The 18,878-nt window shown below is 37.7% G+C and overlaps 1 protein-coding gene across 2 annotated transcripts; it reads right to left on the bottom strand.

The window, feature by feature from the left end:
- Window positions 1–163: 163 nt before the first annotated feature.
- CHRNA5 (cholinergic receptor nicotinic alpha 5 subunit) lies at window positions 164–16,800 on the bottom strand (the record flags this gene model as incomplete). 2 transcript variants are annotated; one of them, XM_082290468.1, is made up of 6 exons in its annotated part: window positions 164–2,623; window positions 4,622–5,453; window positions 6,407–6,516; window positions 7,765–7,809; window positions 8,096–8,247; window positions 16,670–16,800. In XM_082290468.1, the coding sequence occupies 6 exons, from the start codon at window positions 16,773–16,775 to the stop codon at window positions 2,462–2,464; spliced, it is 1,407 nt and encodes a 468-aa protein (XP_082146594.1). In that variant the 3' UTR covers window positions 164–2,461. The 2 variants fall into 2 exon arrangements, with proteins under 2 accessions (XP_082146594.1, XP_082146595.1); XM_082290469.1 differs by lacking the exon at window positions 16,670–16,800 and adding an exon at window positions 9,118–9,157.
- Between the last annotated feature and the right edge of the window lie 2,078 nt (window positions 16,801–18,878).

The raw sequence follows: 18,878 nt of genomic DNA, 5'->3' as shown, positions 1-18,878 counted from the left end.
ATAAAGAATGCAACAAAACACTGTACATATTTTGTAAAAATATGAACTGTTCTCTCTGTACCAAACTGAAAACTTTCTGGAAATGCAGTGTATCATGTGATATAACATTTATGAAAATAAAGAGAATGAAACTGTTGAAAATTGTGCCTTATTTTCATTTATTTTGAGCAAGTGACAGTAATCTATGTAAGGTACCATTACCTACAGTTCAATACATTCAGCAATAAGTCACAGAAGTAAAAGTCCATGCTTCTGAGTATATTAACATTCTTTTGTTTCAGACACACCTGATAAGCAGAAGACCCCAAGGATTCCAGTGTCAGCTGTTACCTGAATCTACCATGATCAGACTAGAAGTCACTAAAAAAAATTCATGCATTTGCAAAAATTGTGAGTTACTATAACAAAGAGAGTGACTCCACTGGGCAATGTGCTGCCCATCATGATATAACTGGGCAGCCTGGAGACATCACTTAACAAGGGGAAAGAGATGAAATGGAGAGTTAAAAAAATAAAGATATATATCTGATCTACAGTTTTACTCACTTTGCTTTCTCTTCAGGTAAATTTCAGTAATTCAAACCTATGGAAGACTTTAAAAAGAAATGTTGTATTTGAAGAGGAAACAAGCTATCTGAAGTATTTCTGCAACCTGCACACAGAGAAAGTCACTGATGCATTGTTTAACCTCAGTAAAACTGAGAAAGTCAAAGCTCTTATATCTGAATTAAATCAGATAATCTTGAAAATTCACCTTTAAAGTTATGATGGGAATAGAGGAAACATGCATATCCAATGTCAGATGTAACTGAATTGTAACTGAAGAAGAGTGACTCCCTAACTACTATTAAAAAACCAGAACAAAACAAAAAAGGCCTGCCTGACATCATTTTCCTACTTGTGAGCCTTTAGAAGCTACACAAACCCAAGAATATCCTGCAAATTAAAACATTTTGAAATAAATATTTAATTATATATGTTATGACATAAGTAGTAACTATTATAATCAGTACAGAGCTATTATAAAGGAGATCTGGGAGGGGGTATGGGAGAAATAAGTATCTGTTGTTCAAATTTATAATCACTATAAAACTGTAAAATTTTTGAAGATACCAAAGTTTACATTAAAACTTCTCACCTAAACATGTTATTATTAATGTAGTAATTTAAACAAACAAAAACTTCCTAAGACTTGCTCTAGCCTGGCATTCCTGTATTAGCCCTACAGGATGCAACTACATTATGAACAACACTAAAACAACTTTGGTGTAGGAAAATACCCAACTATTTTAGAGTCTTTTCCAGAAATAAAGCTATTAAGAAAGGAAGACAGGTGGCATTGGAATCAATGTAAAGAATGTATTTAAATGGAATAATTGAAAAGTTGCAAGTTTGTTTTCAACAATCTTAGGAAAAAGGAAATATGGAAAACTCTAAGTCCTTGCTGCTTAGAGTTACATATGGTTTTGTAAGGGAAAGAAATAATTTAAGGTAGCTCTCAAGTTCAGTTTAATAAATGTGAAAATCATTAATCATCTGTATTTGGTTCTACAGCATGATAATTCGTTACCCACTTCCTTCAGAAAGATGCTCCACAAATTCCTTCTGCCTGTGCTTAAATAATTCTGAGAAACACCCAAAGACAGGAAATAATTAATGTGTCTGCAAACTCACATACTGTATCAAATTCTTCATCAAGAGTAAAGAAACTTGAATGTCCCAGCCCCTTAGAATACAACTTGGGAACTCAGTTAACTGCCTTTGCCTTCCTTTCCAAAGCTGATGGAGACATCAGTATACACATATGCTTTAGGCATTTTAAGGCTTGTTAAATGCTCCTGTTGGTATCACAGAATTAACAAGCTTTAAAATTTAGCAGCAAATTCCACTGAAAAGTTATAAAGGCCAATCATGGTCAAACTGCTGTTCTTAGTTGTGTATTAGATATACAGGAAGTTTAACTTGTATTTTTATTATATTTTAATTTACTCTGGCGAAATTTCATACTTCTACAACACACTGAAGAGAGCTGATAAAAATTCTCCTTTGTATACTAAATTGAAATAAGCAACTCTACTGTGTAACTGCAAATATTTAATATTCAGTGTAGCAATTTATATAGTAATTTAATATTTGGACTACAGTGATTATCATTAAAAAAATTTAAATCCTTCTATTTCACAGTAGGTGTCAGTGTATGCTTTTTTGATAAATCATACATGCAATGGCTTGAGAAGGTTCTTTTAATTCTGACCTGGCTTAGCAGTAACTCAGTAGACTGGCAATAAGCAAATTGACTTCTATGTGTCCTGGGAATGCCATGCTTTAAGATAAACCTAATTTTCTAGTTTTGGATTTTTCTTTTTTACTCTAGCAGAAACATGACTACAAAGAACATGCATGGAAACAGAGCTACTGCAAAACTCAGAGACTTAACAGTAGGACATGGCTCCGAAAATATTTATGCATTGGTACTGCCTATATGGGTAGGTACTATTATACTTGCCCATTTATGAATAACAGGAATAAATAACACAAGTGATCCAATTATTGAAACCAGAAGAAAAGCCCATAAGAACATTCGATCAAGCACCTGAGCAATGTATTTCCAGTCTTCAACAACCTAAAAGAGAAAGAGCACAAGAGTTGGTCAGTGTGTGCAAGAACAGGTAAAAACACAGTACCAAATCCTGCAATTCTTAGTTATTTCAAAGTACACTTTTTTCAACCATGTCCATGATAACCCTCTTGAACAACATTTTACAATTACGTTGTGAGTTAGAACAGAAGCAAACTTCCCTCTGTGAAGATTGATAAGCTATGTAGATTTTGATGCAGAAATTGACCCTGACAAGCACCAAACATAATCATCTACAGAGAGATGAGACTGGTCTGCCATCTTCTAACATACTGCAGGATTCATGGCCTGTGACGTCATAAAGCAGGATTCCCAAGCAGGAGTTGGAAGCAAAAGTTGTAAAGAAAACCCAAACAACCAACAACACCAGCCCACAACAAAAAACTAACCAGAAAACCAAACTAATCAGAAAACCAAAACCAAACCTCCCCAAACAGTAATAATAAAAATTTTTTTTTTAAATTGTTAGTACAGAGCAGCTGTTGTGTTACAAACAAGAGCTGAAAGCTGCAAAGTTACTGCTCCACAGAATTATACACTGGGCAGAATACTCACAGTAGTTTCAAGACTACTTTCCTTTTTGATAAAATTATTCATATCTATACACAGCTTTGCAAGTATTGCAGATATAATTGTGCAAACAAATTAAAACCTTCCCAAACAATTGTCTTGGATTTGAACTGGAGCTATCTACATTTCCCAAGCCTAATGCTTCCTAAGATGTAAGGCTCCAATAGCCAGACACTAGGTGTCCAGCATTTATTAACAAATTTTGCAATTAAAGCTTGCATTCTCTGGAGCCCAGTAATAATAAAACAAGTGAGTCCCCAGTCAGCTGTATGTTAATTTCCAAGGTTTACAGTCACAACAACATTACACTTGTAAAACAAAATACTTGTCACTCACAATCATCCTTTAATTTACAGGAAATTATGTATTTAATAGCAAACTATTCTATTTCTGTTGTTCATACAATGCAGGGCTATTAGATGCTGCTTTAACAGTACAGCAGATATATTTCTTAAAAATCTAGGCCGCATCCCTTGTGACAATGTCAGAATCAAGTCCTGAGAAGGCACATCAGAGGAGGCACATTACTCCTAGTCTAGTATGGGAGAACACACTCTCAGCAACCAGAGACAGCAATTCCCATATAAACTGAAAGAACCTCAGGCTCTGCCATCAGAAACAGACAGTACACTATAAACTTCTATATTTCTACAAACTTCTACACTAGACTGGAAATAGCATTTAAGTCTCTGATGTACCTATGGTGCTAGCGTAAAAAGCATGTAAAGAAAAGAAATTTTAATGCTCTTACACAAAAGTTGTAAACATTTATTAAGGACAATTCAGAGTGCAAATGCACAGACTGAAAAAAGCCTCTGACATCTTTTGGTATGACTTAGAGACAAATAATAGTAAGGGTAGAAGAGAACAGTTATGAAGTCATTGAGTCCATATTTGATCTCAGCACAAAATGACCAACATATGGCTATAGCTTGTATTTAAACTAATACATGTGAGTTAGAGCCCTTATTTGGAATTGAAAACTGCAAGGTAAGTCTTGCCAGTATTTATTTGGAAAATATAAGGCAACTGCGTTTTTCAAGATAGTCTTCAGGTACAACATTAAAGTGAAAAATAGCTCCTTCTCTCATCATCTCAGCAGTGCTGTAGGGAATAGTTACAGTACATGCTCTTGTAATAGACGAGTGTCTCACAATGTGTAACTAATGACAAGAACTTACTTCTAGAAGAAAGCAAAAGACTTCTAAAGAACCCAAAGACTCTACTGTATCAGCCAAATATTCTCAGTATTGTACCATAGTTGCACATTTTTTCAGTGGAAACAACTACACAGCTTTCAGTGAAGTACAAAAGCTGTAGCACATCTTTAATAGGCAACTGCACAGTAAACCACTACTTGGTTTTCTAATTTCCACTCTTACAAAATCAGTGCAGCAGGACTAGCATACCCACCTCGCGAACTTCATTCTCCTTCATAACGTGTCTTGTAATATAGCGGATAGAATCCAGAGCTGCTTCCAAGGTGTTCCTAGATGATTCTGATCCATTCATATTTGCTGTTTCCTCCTTCTGAGCAAAGTATCTATCGACATGGCTTCTCATGCAAAGCAGCTTGGGCAGTTTGTGAAGAAATATCTTGCGAACCCAGGGTGCCATCGCATTGTGTGTGGACGAGGAGCGGTGGTGGATATTGATAGCAAAGACAGTTATCACAATGGACAAGGTCACAAATATCATAGTAAACACCAAGTACTCTCCTATGAGTGGAATAACTTTAGAAGATGATGGAATAATTTCTTCAATAACAAGAAGAAAGACAGTCAAAGATACCAGTACGGAAGTGCAAAGTGAAATTTTTTCACCTTCATTTGAAGGAAGATAGAAGACAAGGACAGTTAGAAACGAAAGCCCAATACAAGGAATAATGAGAAACAAAGTGTAAAAAAGTGGCAAACGTCTAATTATAAATGAATATGTAACAAAAGGATACCAGCAGCATCCATCAGTCCTGTTTCCTTTGCTCCCTGTTGCAGTGACTATTTCCCATTCTCCATTATCAAAAAAATCTCTTTTGTCAACATCATAATCTTCAAGAATTAGATCAACCTGTGAGCCATCGTAAGTCCAGGAACCAAATTTCATTGAGCAGTTTTGAAGGTCAAAGGGGAAGAATGTTACATCAATAGTACAAGAACTTTTGTAGTTTGCTGGTGGAGTCCAAGCAATGGTGCCATCGTATTTTACCACAGTTTTTGTAGATGTTCCCTCAAAACGTCCATCTGCACTGAAAGAAGAGAGATAATGCATGTAATTACAATGGAGTGTGGGAGTGCATTTAAATACGAAATTATGCTTTGTTATTGTCATTTCTATTATTTATGCCTGGATAGACAAAATTTTGTATTGTCTTCATAGTCAACATTTTTCCTCAAATTTGAATCCCACATAGGTAAACAACTTTGGAAGACAGAAGAATATTTTCCAATCCTGAAAAGATCTGTGCAACTTTCTAGGGTCCCAATGACTTATGAAAAGATTGGAAAAATCCTGATCTTTAATAGCATGACCCAGCTCTGGTGTTTCTACTAGTAATACAGAATAAGTACTTTTAAATTTGGCCAAATCATAATTATTGAAGAAAAAGAGTCATGAAACAGGTAAAGTAATACTTGTGTCGAAACTTGAATTTACAGTCACCACAACAACCTTTTATCCTGGCTCAACAAGTCAGGAAATGTAAAAGCATTGTAAATGCACATAAATTGTGCAGAAGGGTTAATTCAAAAGTTACTGTGTCTGAGATCTGTTAATTTTCAAAAGAAAAAAAACAAGAACAACCCAAAACCAAGGCAACCCCCCCTTACAGTTAAATGTACCTGACTTTAACTCCATTAATATAACCTACAACAGCATAAATTAGTTGCTTCCCTCCCATCACTCTACACTATTTGTACCCAGCACTTTGCAAGACATTTTTTTCTAATTAAGAAAAAAGCTTACACAACAAAATGGAAATAACCTTTTCAAAGGGACTAGAAATTCCATTCAGAAGTAAAGCAAAACATTGGAGCATTTAACATGGCAGCAAAGTCCATTTGGATTCAGAGGCAAATTCTTCCACAGATTCTTAGCCCACTAAACGTACACATTATGTCTATCCAACAAGCCTCCTAGAAGCAGTTTGGCCAGTGAAGTTATAACATAAATGCATTTTGTATGAGAAGATTCAAAGCTTACTTGTCATACAGCACGATATCTGGAATCCAAATAGAATCTGATGGGACACGAATAGATGTTATCCCAGCATAGTCTTCAGGATTCCACCTTAATTTTACATCTACCCATTCCTGTGGATATGAGAGACGTAAAAATCATTATTATTGGGAAGTGGATTTAAGCAGGGTGATAGTACATGAAAATAGATAATGAGGCAATTAACAACAATCAAACTGGCTTCTTAAATTTGCATAAAACAATGAACGGACATGTAGTTACCTCACTTAATATTTGTTTTCTGTTATAAGAGCTACTTGACAGAACTTAAGATAAGATGTTCCTTTTTCAGAGCATGTATTTATAAGTAAGAGCTATTATAATGTAATTAAATTGTATAAATTAAATTTGAAAAAAGCTTGTTCTGGATGAATACCAATGACTGGAAGCTAATCAGAAGCAATTTAGACATTTTCATTATACAAAAAACCCCATCATACTCCAACTCTTGAAACTGGTTCAGCTTCAAGAAGATCTGCAGAAACTATCAAAGAGGGCACAAAGTATCATCAACCCACACGGCCATCTCATTTTTGCTGACTAGTCTCAAAGTTTTCCTAAAAATAAAAACTTGGCCTAAAATTACAGTTACTGGAAAAGAAGGGAATGGGAAGCAAAAGGAAAAAAAAAAAAATCAAATAAACAAACAGAAAGGAATTAGCCCAAACAAAAATAATTCCATAAGCTATTAAGTATAACCAGCATCTGCAAAGATTCTTATCAGTTACATCAAGAATGATCTGTGAGCAGCATTACCCAAGTAAATAGTGGCAATTAAGTTTAGTACCGGACTCTTACAATTACAAAGCTTGAGGATTTTTCCTGCCCAAACCCAAATATTCTTCAGAGGAAAAAGTACTTCTTCTAGCAAGCATATTTAATTGAAACTGGAATTCTTCAATAATGTACATCCAATAGTTTCAAACATCCCACAGGAAAAAGACCTCAAAACTATTATACAGAAGAATACACCAACCATACTTTTCTTAATAAAGCTTTTGAATGAAAACTTTTGTACTGAAGCAGCAATTTATGGTTGGAAATACACTCCTTGATGTATTAAATGGTCATGCAATACCATAACAGATTTCTTTTAATTTGGTGAATTTTTACTTACCTTGTTGCTATGGTTTTTTTTAAGAGGTTTGTCACAATTAATCCTTTAAAGCATTTCCAGGGACATTTTATAATGATACTGTGTGAAATAAAATTTCATGCAAGAACTAAGTTTTTTGAATATACAGTTAACTAGAAAAGTTTCTCCCAAATTTTGATTTGCAGTTATGAAGCTTCAGAATTTTTTATCAGTATTTTACACATACCTGTTTCAACCATACATTTGTTGTCATCAGTTGATTTTTCTCGTCCTGTAAAATAAAGCATATATCACAAAAAAAATCTATCCATAGGAAACAGTTGCTTTAGTTCACAGAGGTCTGTAACTTGAAATACAAAATACACTGCCGAAAGCATTCCAATCACTAAGTATGTTTATATGAGAACATCATATATCCATCTACAGTGCATTTTTATTACAACTGATAATAATTTTAGACACTTAATCTATTGTGTTTAAGCTAAAACAGCCACAATTATTTCACATGAAATTCTTCTAAAGTTAATGGAAAAATACAACTTATTTCCTGTACATACCACATCTACTAGCTGAGAGATTGCAAGGCCAAACTTGATTTTTATTGTGTCATTCAAGTGTTCCACTGGACGAACCCATCTTTGATAGTCTTCAAATAAATGCTTAAACAAACGATCTTCACTTTTAGCAATAAAAGAAGGTTCAGATACAGCTATATTAAAAAAAAGAGAATGTATTAACATTGATTCAAATGAGCAGTGTACATCTGCATTCTTGTGTCCAAAGAGCTACAGCTGTGCAGAGTTCAATTTCTCATCTCATCCCCTTCTCTCTAGAAGCATGGCCAAGGTCCTAGAAATATACTTTTATAAAGTTACCTGGTTTGATTAGCATCCTCATACCATTGTCACACTCCTGAAATGGATGACTCAAGAACATTAAGATAATCTCAGTAGGCAAAAAGCTCTTATATCGTTTACCCAATGCCATGCAATTATGGAACTTCTCTAAAACTGAAAGCTGATCTATGAGGGACTGAAGTTCTGTCAGTCTCAAACAGGGTGGTACTTTTTAAAAACCTACATCCACATTATACATGTCTGTAGTATATTGCATAACTTGCAATCCAGTTTGAAACTTCAGTCTCCTCATGTTTTAATGTACTTCTTCTAACGTTTGGGAACATTTATCATGTATAAATCTTGCTGCACTTGTAGAGCACTTTCCCTCACACTGTTTTGCATCTTAGATGCATATGCCAAACTATTTACCAGTTGACTCTACCTATTCTAATGTTACACTGACTGGAATGCACCTTTCTAGTTCTTTTTCATAGTTCTCAAGGAGTCATTCTGGGGAAGATAGAGGGGAGGAAAAAAGGCAAGATCAGTGTCTAGCTAAGTAATTCAAGTAAGAATAGCTTTCAAAGATGGTGTGAAATACCTGAAGATGGCCGCTGCCTCGAGAAGCACAAACTACACACACCACCTTGCACAAAAGGGTCTCCAATTCTCAGACATAAGTTAGGGTGACCACCAGAAAACACACACATATGTCCTAGATAAAGATTTTTACTACTTACCAATGAGATTTAAAAGGAAACCACTGCCAAAAAAAGACATAGCAACTATTATCATCAGTTTAAGGGACAGCATAAGCAAAAGAACAGACCTCACCACCATCTCTTTTTAATGCAGACTTAAAATATTATGCCATTACATAAATCTATGGCATGACCTCTCTAGAAATCATGTGCTCACTAACAGCATCCATCTAAAAAAAGATGTATCAGAAGCAGAAAAGCACCAGAGAATGTCATAAACAGATTAAAACCAGAGACAGTCATCCATACAAGGAGAGATTGAGAAGATTAACATTACTTTGTTTGGAGAGGAGGTGAATTTAGTCAACACAACAGAAGTAGATCAACTAGGAATGATACAAGCAGAAAAAACATTGGTGGTATTTAATCTTTCTCATAAAAGAAGCTAAAGGAAACAAAGTATCAATTAAAGGCAGCACAAACAATGTCTACTTGAAGTTCATTACCATCAACACTCAGTAAATCAGCGATTCATAGATACTGAAGAGGACTAGAATTTTAGAATTGCCTGGGATGACTACACTGTATGTCAGGCAGTGTCACACCTGCATAGAGTATCAGTTCTCATTCCCACAAAACTCGCAAAAGCTACCTCAGAGTTTGACCAACAGTTCCATGAATTGGCATTTGTGGCAGAGGCTTGGCTAACACCATTTAAGCCATTAATTTGAACTGACCTAACCCAGTTCCATGTGACTGCAGCCTAGACAAATTAAGATGGGCAGCCTAAGTTTTAAGTTCCCTCCCATCCATCAAAGTGTGACAGCAGTGGATTTCTGCTGTGCTGCAAAAGGCTTCATGTCCAGGTCCTTTGGATGAAACACCCAAAGCACTGCAGAGCCCAACAAGGCAGTTCCCCTCCTTTGGCACTGCAGTTGTGGGGCAGTCCAGCAGAACTATTATTTTAAATACTAACCAGATTTCTCTGAAGTGTCATAGTAGCAGCAAAAGCAAAACGTAGCTTAAGAAATTGGACCCACAAAATGGGAGCAGCAGGACTCCTTCCTCCTACAAATATTACCCTCACTAACATGCTGCTGAACAGTTCTTGCTGCGGGTCAAATCAACATTTGGGGTTTAAGACAGGTCACCCTTCAGTTCCAAAATACAAATTACCTGTTTAGAGTGTATTTCATTTGCTCACAAACCTACTGTTCTTTGAGATACGTTATTTGTACATGTTCTACAGTTTGACACATCTCCATTTCAAGATTGTTGACTTGTGGGATGTGCAAAGAACTGATGGGCACTTGACACTGTACCACTGAGATACCTCAGGTGCATACAGGAAAACCCACAGGACATAAGAATTGCTGCCAAAAAGGATCCAGCAACAGAATGTTGCACATGTACAAGTTACCTTGTAAATGTACAAGTGCCAAAAATATATTTAAGTGGTTCCGTATATCCTCATTAGCCAAGGATTTTTTCTCATCTATAACTGTATCAAGATTTGCCAAGCCTACATTTTACAGACACCGAAAAGAGTGCTTCCTGAAGACACAACTTAATTTCTCTATTTCTATATCCCTATTTCCTGAATTATTAATGGTTCTGTGTATATTAAAGTCTAATATTTCATAAATACTTGATTTTTATATTAGCATTAATTACATTTTCCGCCTCCAGTTAAAACTCTCAACTGAATTTTTCGTACAATTCAAGACTGACTATGCAGCTGGGTATTATCTCTCCATTAATTGACCTTGAAGCAATGCAGAGGCAAAGTTGTACTTTCACCATTTCTGTGTTCCTGTAAGATGACCTCCTGAGCACCTTCAGGGTACATGTTGTTTCCAGATTAAGCTTCTCCTAAAAAACAGCATCTCCTCTGCTATGCTAAAAGGGGACATGTTCCTTTACTGCCTTTATATACTAACAGGTTATTTTTCAAATATTTTATACTCAGACCCATAGTATACTCACTGACCTATTACAATGACCATTATTTACTAACAATATAGTTCAATTATTTCTTTCTTTTTTTTCTGATCATGGATGTACCCACACTTTTCAGTATTTCTAGTTTATTCTGTTTATTAATATGCTGGGGCAAACTGGTCTATAAAAGACATCTTAAACAAAGGAGAGCTCCATGAGGAGGCTGGGAATGGTAACAGTATATTAAGACTTGGCAAAAATAAAATAAGTAATCAACCCTACCCTGTACATTTTATTTAATAGGGCCATTGAAATAATTTGTTACACAGACTGCATATGTTTAATATCTCTTTTCCACATATCTGTATGATTTTAAGATTATAACAAGGGTGGTGATTCTTAGTAACTCCTTGTACTAACATCAATTTAAAAAATTGTGAAGAGCTGGTGACAAGTGGAAAAAATGTAAAGAGAAGAAAACAGGTAAAACAGTTTTAGTGGCTTAAGGCAGCAGACTAGCTATGATGGTTGGAGAAAAACAGAAAGAGGTTAAAACCTATGACTAGCAAGATTAGCAAACAAACAACTCAGAGCACAATCTCATACTAAATCAGATGGCAAGAGATTATGGAAACACTCACCCCTGCCACTAGCTCAGTGTACTAAAAATTACTTAGAAGATCTGCACCCTTTGAAGGGCAGTTCTAAGCTTGCCTGTATTTGTACGTCTTCATTTTTATTGAGGCCGGATAACCTCTGCAGTTTAAATCAAAGGCAGCTCTCTGCACTGTTCAGTGGTAACTCCCAATGACAATGTTTATTATTTGCACCTTAAACTCTTCTCATAGCCCCTCAGTATGAGTTCATATTGAGCAACAAAAAAAAAACCCAAAAAACCCCACCTAAGTCACATATGATGTTGGATGGCCTAAATTTTAATTCTGCACAAAGGAGACAAATGTTTATGCACAAAGCAGACCAATAATTCAAAATTTTTTAAACTCTGAAGTAGTTGGAGGACACTTTTTACAAAAGACTAGGTAAAAATTCTAATTAAACACTTAACCTTGGAAACATTGTACTTAAAAATTAGTTTCTACCATTTCCTCCATAAATATTTAACAAACTTTTTTATTAAAGTACTTTGGAAGAACTATTTAGAAAACAGGATGAAGCATTACATGGGCCTCAGATGCATGAATAGCATAATGAAACGTACATGTCTATTCATCTTGTTAACATTCTCAAGTCAAAATTTCACATGAGCTGCTAATGACAGACTTTTAAAATGTTGTAGATAAGAAACAAAAGATGGGTTTCACAAAAGAATAACACTTTCGTAATTTACTGTACCATTATGGGATTAAATTTCCTAGCATCTTAAAATGATTTAGCAACATTATTCCCTTTGTAAGAATTACCAGTAAAATACTTAGTGCTACAGCTTGATCTCAGATGTATTTTTATAAATCTTTGGTTTGAAATAGGAGAACATCAGAGTCCATGTTTCTCCAAATAACAAGCTTTCTTTGAACTGTATTCCTCTGCATTTCCTTAGATAAAGTGTCTAAGAGCCAGATTGGGACTGCAGGTGTAACGCTGCTCCTTACACATTAAACAGTGTAGTTCAAAGCATTTTCTAACTGACAGAATTGAGTGTTAATGATTTCAGGCTTTCTTTGCATCACTACTGGGTGCAGTTTCAAAGGGAAAAGGGTCACTTTTTAGAAGTGTAACGTTAAGATGTAGATTCAGAAGTAATATATATTACTAATGCATGTTTATAATCATATACCATTATAATGAAAAAAAACCCTACTACTGAGGACAATAAACATTGTAAAATACCCATACTTTGTGGTTAACATTATATTATTTAACTCTAGGCTATCATAACACAGACTATTGTCCACAGATCTAACTACTACATACTAAAACTAATAATTTGCTTAGAAATGGAGAAGGTGAATGAATATATACAGTACACCTGCCTCCAGTACTCTAGTATATTTATTAAGACTATCTCCCACCATTACTTCATTAGGTAGAAAAGACAGGTAATGTATTAAATGGAAATTTTATTTTTGTACTGATTCCCCTGCCTCTTTGAAAAGCATCATGAGTCATACTTCCAACATGGTCTTTAATTTTTTGGCCTACTTTTCCTTCTATGCATTAGCAATTGCCAAGAATCCAATCACAGTCAAGCGTTTAATTAACAGCAAGCATTTAGAAAGATCACAATTATCTTAACTAGGATTTCTGTAAGTCAAAGCAGCAATACTAACACTATTCCATTTACTGAACAAAAGTCAGAAAAGCTAACAATTACATTCTGAACTTCCCAGAACTATCTTTTCCTCCCCTGTTTAAAAAATAAAGGCAGACCCCATCACCACAACTACAAGCATGGAAGAGGTGGCTTCAAAGTTACTGGGAGGACTTGTGCCTTCTCTCTTACCTAGACATCAACATCTGGCCAACCAGCAGCAAAATAAAATGATACATATTGGACAGGAAACTATGAGGAATTTTGAACTGCAATACTGCTTAGTAATTACCAATATGCACAGAGGTACAACAGTTGCTCACAGAAAGAAGGGAAGGTGCTTCTTACGTTCAACTCAAATTTGAAAGGTTAAAGTTACAACTTGATAGTTGTAAAGTAGAATGAAGCTATCCCCTAACAGCTTGGCAACAAGGTATAATTATGGCACATATTTCTAAATGCATTTACAAGTTTGATTAGTAACCATAATAGACTGCCATGTAGTTTGTAAACTAACCAAGAAATAGATGTGAACTGACAGTCTTTAGATTAAGAGCTAGTTGCACCACAAACCGTTCCTTTCTGCATACTTGTGCTATGGATTCTCGGGTAAGTACACACCATGTGCCAAACAGCTTCCTGACCTCTCTAGTGACACGACTGCCAGCAGCAGTGACAGCCACCTGCAGCTGTAACTGCAGGTCTGTGCCGTGCCACAGCACCTTCTCCCAAGCTCACTGACACACTAACGTGCTCCACTGGGCTTCCCACAGACAGAACTGGGATCCTTCTCCCTGCCCAACAGCCAGGCCATGAAAAGGCTGCCTCTCGTCAGCCTCCCGTGAGGAAAAATTCTGTCACCCTGAAGTCAGGAGAACTTCTCTGTAACCAATCCAGGATTTTGTCATCTCTCTTTTGTACCACTTTTAATCATGGCATCATTTTCACTGATTGCTGACCTGTCAGTAAACACTGAAGATGGACTGTGAAGTCAGCACCGAGGAATGCTGAAAGCGAGCAGCAAAAGGGTGTATAGAAGTGCAGATAGCACGAGGAGCAAAAGGAAGAACAAGTATGCAGAATCTTGTCAGAAGAACCATTTATAAATTTAGAGGCTATCTGTCACAGAATTAAACACAAATCCAAAACATACATAAATAAGACCTTATGGAAATAAGAAACAGGCCTGGGCTTCTCACAGGTTGTTGCCAGTGCAGGGCTGGGTGCTGCAGACACTGGGCACTGGACTTACCTTCTGCCTCAGTAGCATTTTGCCCACTCAGCTTCATTCCAGTCTTGGATACACTGGAACATACAACCCTACAGCTCACAGAAATCAGCTACATTGCTCAAAACCAGATAAAAGAGTAGGAGATTTCAAAACCTATAACATCACACAAACCCCAGGTTTTACCATTCTAAAAAGCAGAAAACTATGCAGGTACTGCCTTCCACAGCTCCTTCTACAAACCAATACAGACATTTCTCCACAAATCAATGCTCACGTTTATCCCCCTAAGAATCTCTAAAGAAAGCACAAAATATTTTAAGAGAAAAATCACAAGAAACCCATACAAGCAGGAAGGTTTGCAGCTTCCTCTTGGGTAGGGAGAAGGATTTGATTCATTAAACTGAGTGGAAAACGCTTGGGTGCATGAACTGCCAAGGAACAATATCACAGGTCTGCAGCACAGCACAGCAGTGCTAGAGGTTGCTGTTAACCTCACCTCCGTTTGGGTGTTCAAGTCTCACCTGTTAGTTTAAAATTCAGAGCAAGAACAAAACTTATACTTTGACTATATTTTAAATCAGCAACTATTTTCTCCTGACAATTCAGAGTTATCCAAGCACTATTAACTGAAGGAAACACCAAATTAATTTACAAGCACTCTTACAGCAAATTTAATTTTATTTTAGAAAAAACAAGTTGTGAAAAGAAAATTTTAGCCTCACTATGTACAATCAGTTGTCTTTTAAGTCAAAACTGCTGGCTTGTGCCAAAAGGAAAAATTTGGCTTAACCTGACTGCAGGTAATTCCATGCAGTCATATAAATCATAAAATGTAACATAATGATTTTGCATCTTCTGTCATGACGAACGTGAAAAGCACTACTTTTCCAAATGTTGAAACAAAGAATAATCTTTTAAATCACATTCAGCAATAAGACTGAGTATTTGTAGGCTGAATTAAAACCAAGACGTTGATACAATCAACCTTCCATAAACCATATTTACAACCATTTTTTCAATTTTCAGTTAATATTAAAAAAAGGTCAAATTTATCTTTCATTAATTTTCTTTCTGCCTGTAATTATTGCAGCTATCGTTTCAAGACATTCTGCAAAACTCTTGGCAATGTACTTACAAATTATGTAAGTGCAGCGTTTTGAAAGAACTGTTTCTAAATAAATCTATGGAAGAGCAGTGATTTTGCTCCTTTAATGTTTGTGTAAGTCTATGACCACTCCAGCTTCACATGCTATTTTACATCCTTCAACTCGGGAAGTTAAATTCTGATTGAATTACGAGACTGACTCTTTTGAAGTCAAAGAAATAACGCATGACCAAACTAAAGAGAGCTCTGTTATAAATTCTTAAGAGGGTTGTTTTCATGTGCAGTCATATTCATATGCAAATTACAGTTATTAAAATATATTCTACAAGTTTATCTCTGTACCAGCTGCAGATGCAGAGCACATACTACAACTGCACCTCCGCTCAAAAAGTGAGTGGAGCAAAAATTGAAAGCTATGGCAGCTGAGATCTTTAAAGCATGATATATACTACATTTAGAAAGTGTAACCACTGCGTAATGAAATGTGAAGCACTCAAGACTGCTAACGCACCTGAAAAGCCGTAGTTTGGCAAAGACATTTTCCCCCTTTTCTGTGAGGGGGCAGCCCTGGTGAGCCTGTTCGACCGCGGTCTCCGGAGGTCCCGCTCGTTTTCTTAAAGCCAGCGGGCTCTACGATCCTCCTTCAGCAGCCACCGCCAGACCCGGCACTAGCCTTACTTTAACCTCGTCCGGGAAAAGTTGATGGCGCGGCAAACGATGCTGGTGCGCAGGGACCCCATTGCCGGCAGCGTTTACCCCCCACACGCAAAATCCCGCCTCATTTCCCCTCACGAACCGCTCCCGCTGCCTACGCTCCCAGCCGGGCCACAGCCGGGGGGGCAGCGGCGCACCCCGGGCCGCGGTACCACCCGCTCCATCCCCGGCGTCCTTGCACAGCGCCAGGAGGGCTCGGAACCCCCGGCCGGCCGTGCCCTCCCCTCCGACACCCCCCTGGCTCCTCACCGGAGCGCCTTTTACCCCTTCATTCTTCTTCCCAGTGGCCCCGCCGACCCTCACCCCCCGGGGCCGCCCCGAGCCACCTTACCCGCGTGCGAAGCTCCGGGCTGGCCGAGCAGTGGCGCGCAGAGCCAGGTGAGGAGGAGCAAGGAGGGGGGACGACCGCAGCGCAGCCGCGCTCCGCGCCCGGCCATAACTGGGGCACGGCCCCCGCTGCCTCCGAGCCCCGCGGCGCGGACGGGGCGCGGCGGCGAGAGCTGGGAGCCGCTGGGGCCGGGCGGCGCTGGCCCCGCCCTTCGGGGGCCGTGAGGGGGCGCGAGGGGCGGGAACCTCGGACAGCGCCGTCCCGGCACCCACCGCTGGCCTCCCCCGCGCCGCCCCCCCCCGGGCCGTGAGGCGAGGTGCGGGAGCCGGTGTCGCCGAAGGAGCTCCGCGGCAGGTACCGCGGGAAAAGGCGGCAGCGCTGCACCCACAGGCTCGGCCCCCCGTGCTCGTCCCGCAGCCCGGGAGCGGCTCCTGCCGAGGCCGAGCAGGTGCGCGCTGAGCGGGGCCGGGGCCGGGGCCGCTGTCCCGCGCGGCGGCAGCTGCAGTGCCAGCGCTAAATAACTCCGGCACATCCACCCGGCCAACGCCTGCTGCTTCTGCACCGTGGTTTTGGGAGGGTACAAGTGTAAGTGACTTCTAGCGAAAAAAAAAACTTTTAATTTCCATTCCATATGAAACACTCAGTAGAGCTGGGGTTTTAAAAAAGTTTTTAAATCAGTACGATTTTAAAAGTTTCTAAAGCAGAATATTTTGGAACTTTTAATCTAAAATAGATAAACTGATTCAAGCTAAAAAGACCTAGGATATTTCCACATCTTTAGGTATATTATAGATATACAACATATATAATAAATACTCTGTACAAAATACCACTTTTTTCTATATCAGATAAACAAAATCTGTTACAAAAGACAACTTTCAACACACAAACTGTGAAATTTAATCAGTGATTTTTCCTAAATCATCCTAATGGAAATGTACAGTGTACACATTGCCACAAAAAAAAATAGAAGCAGCTGGCATTAATGCATTTTTTACATCTAAGATAGTGTTTAATATTTTATAGAGAGAAAAGACGTGGAAAGAAGGGCTAAATGACTTTACAGTGTTAATAATCTTCTACATGAAAAGTGCAAGATACTGGATTCCTCAGGAAAATGGTCCTTACTTAACTCAAATAATTTTATCAACTTTATACCTTTCTAAAATGAGCATTACCCGAACAGCAATTTCATTAATCATGTTGTCAATTGTCAAAATTCTTTCATACCAATTGTTCATTTTACAGAAAAACAGTGCATCTCTCAGTGCAAATGGTGATTCTTTTCAATGACTAAAACAGGATACTGGAGCATTTCAACCCCTTTCTTAATTTTTAAACTCATGTTTTTCTGTATTTTCTTTTTCTGCAGCCATGTTTGGGTTATGCATGTCTGTGCAAGACATAATGCAGTCTGTACAAGCACACAAAAAAAGGGTGCTTACACAGGAGTTTCTTCCAGCATACTTGTAGTGACAGGATGTATTGATTTGAATGCTCTGCAGTAAATATGGTCATTTTATATATTGAGAATCCACTTGTATATGCCGTATCTTCCACAATCAAAATATTTGTGTAAAGGATGCAGCATGACTCTTATTTTGAAATGCTCAGTGTACATGCAGTGGTCAACCTAAGATTGTGTAGTAAATAAAAAATATATTTTAGCCTAAAACAGGGCATAAAGCCCCAGGTTTTTGGGGTTTTTTCTTTATGTGAACTGTAGTTCTGATGTTTTCTGAGTGCTTCAAGAATTACTGGGCAATATTTGTACTGAAATTGCAACTCTGTAGTTTTTGATGGAAGCTGGTTCACTGCTGCACTGCACCTGGTGTTCCTAACATGAGGTTATCAGGTAAAATCTGTATTTCTGAGCACTGCAGTAGATGCATTTTAGAGCCATAATGTGCCACTACCGATGTTGAACATAGCTGCCACTAGAACGTGCAGGACATAAGAAACTGGTTTTATTACATAACTGTGGATTTGTGTGCAGCTGGGTCCTAACTAGGCAAAACAGATGCTGTAAGATATAAAAGGATTAAACTGTCTGGGTTACATGCCTAACATTTTGCTAAATATTTTATGTAGCATCATCTGGCACACATTAATTATGTTGTATTACTACTGTTTTAGAAAACAGTAGTTATAAATAAGTAGCCGTTTTTCCTGCTGCTTTGAACTTGGAGCAAAATGTTAATAATATCAGCAG

Source organism: Coloeus monedula (assembly GCF_965178545.1).
Source record: "Coloeus monedula genome assembly, chromosome: 14".
In the NCBI taxonomy this organism is placed as follows: Eukaryota; Metazoa; Chordata; class Aves; order Passeriformes; family Corvidae; genus Coloeus; species Coloeus monedula.
The sequence above is the reverse complement of the archived record's forward strand: the minus strand, read 5'-3'. Positions and strand labels throughout refer to the sequence as shown.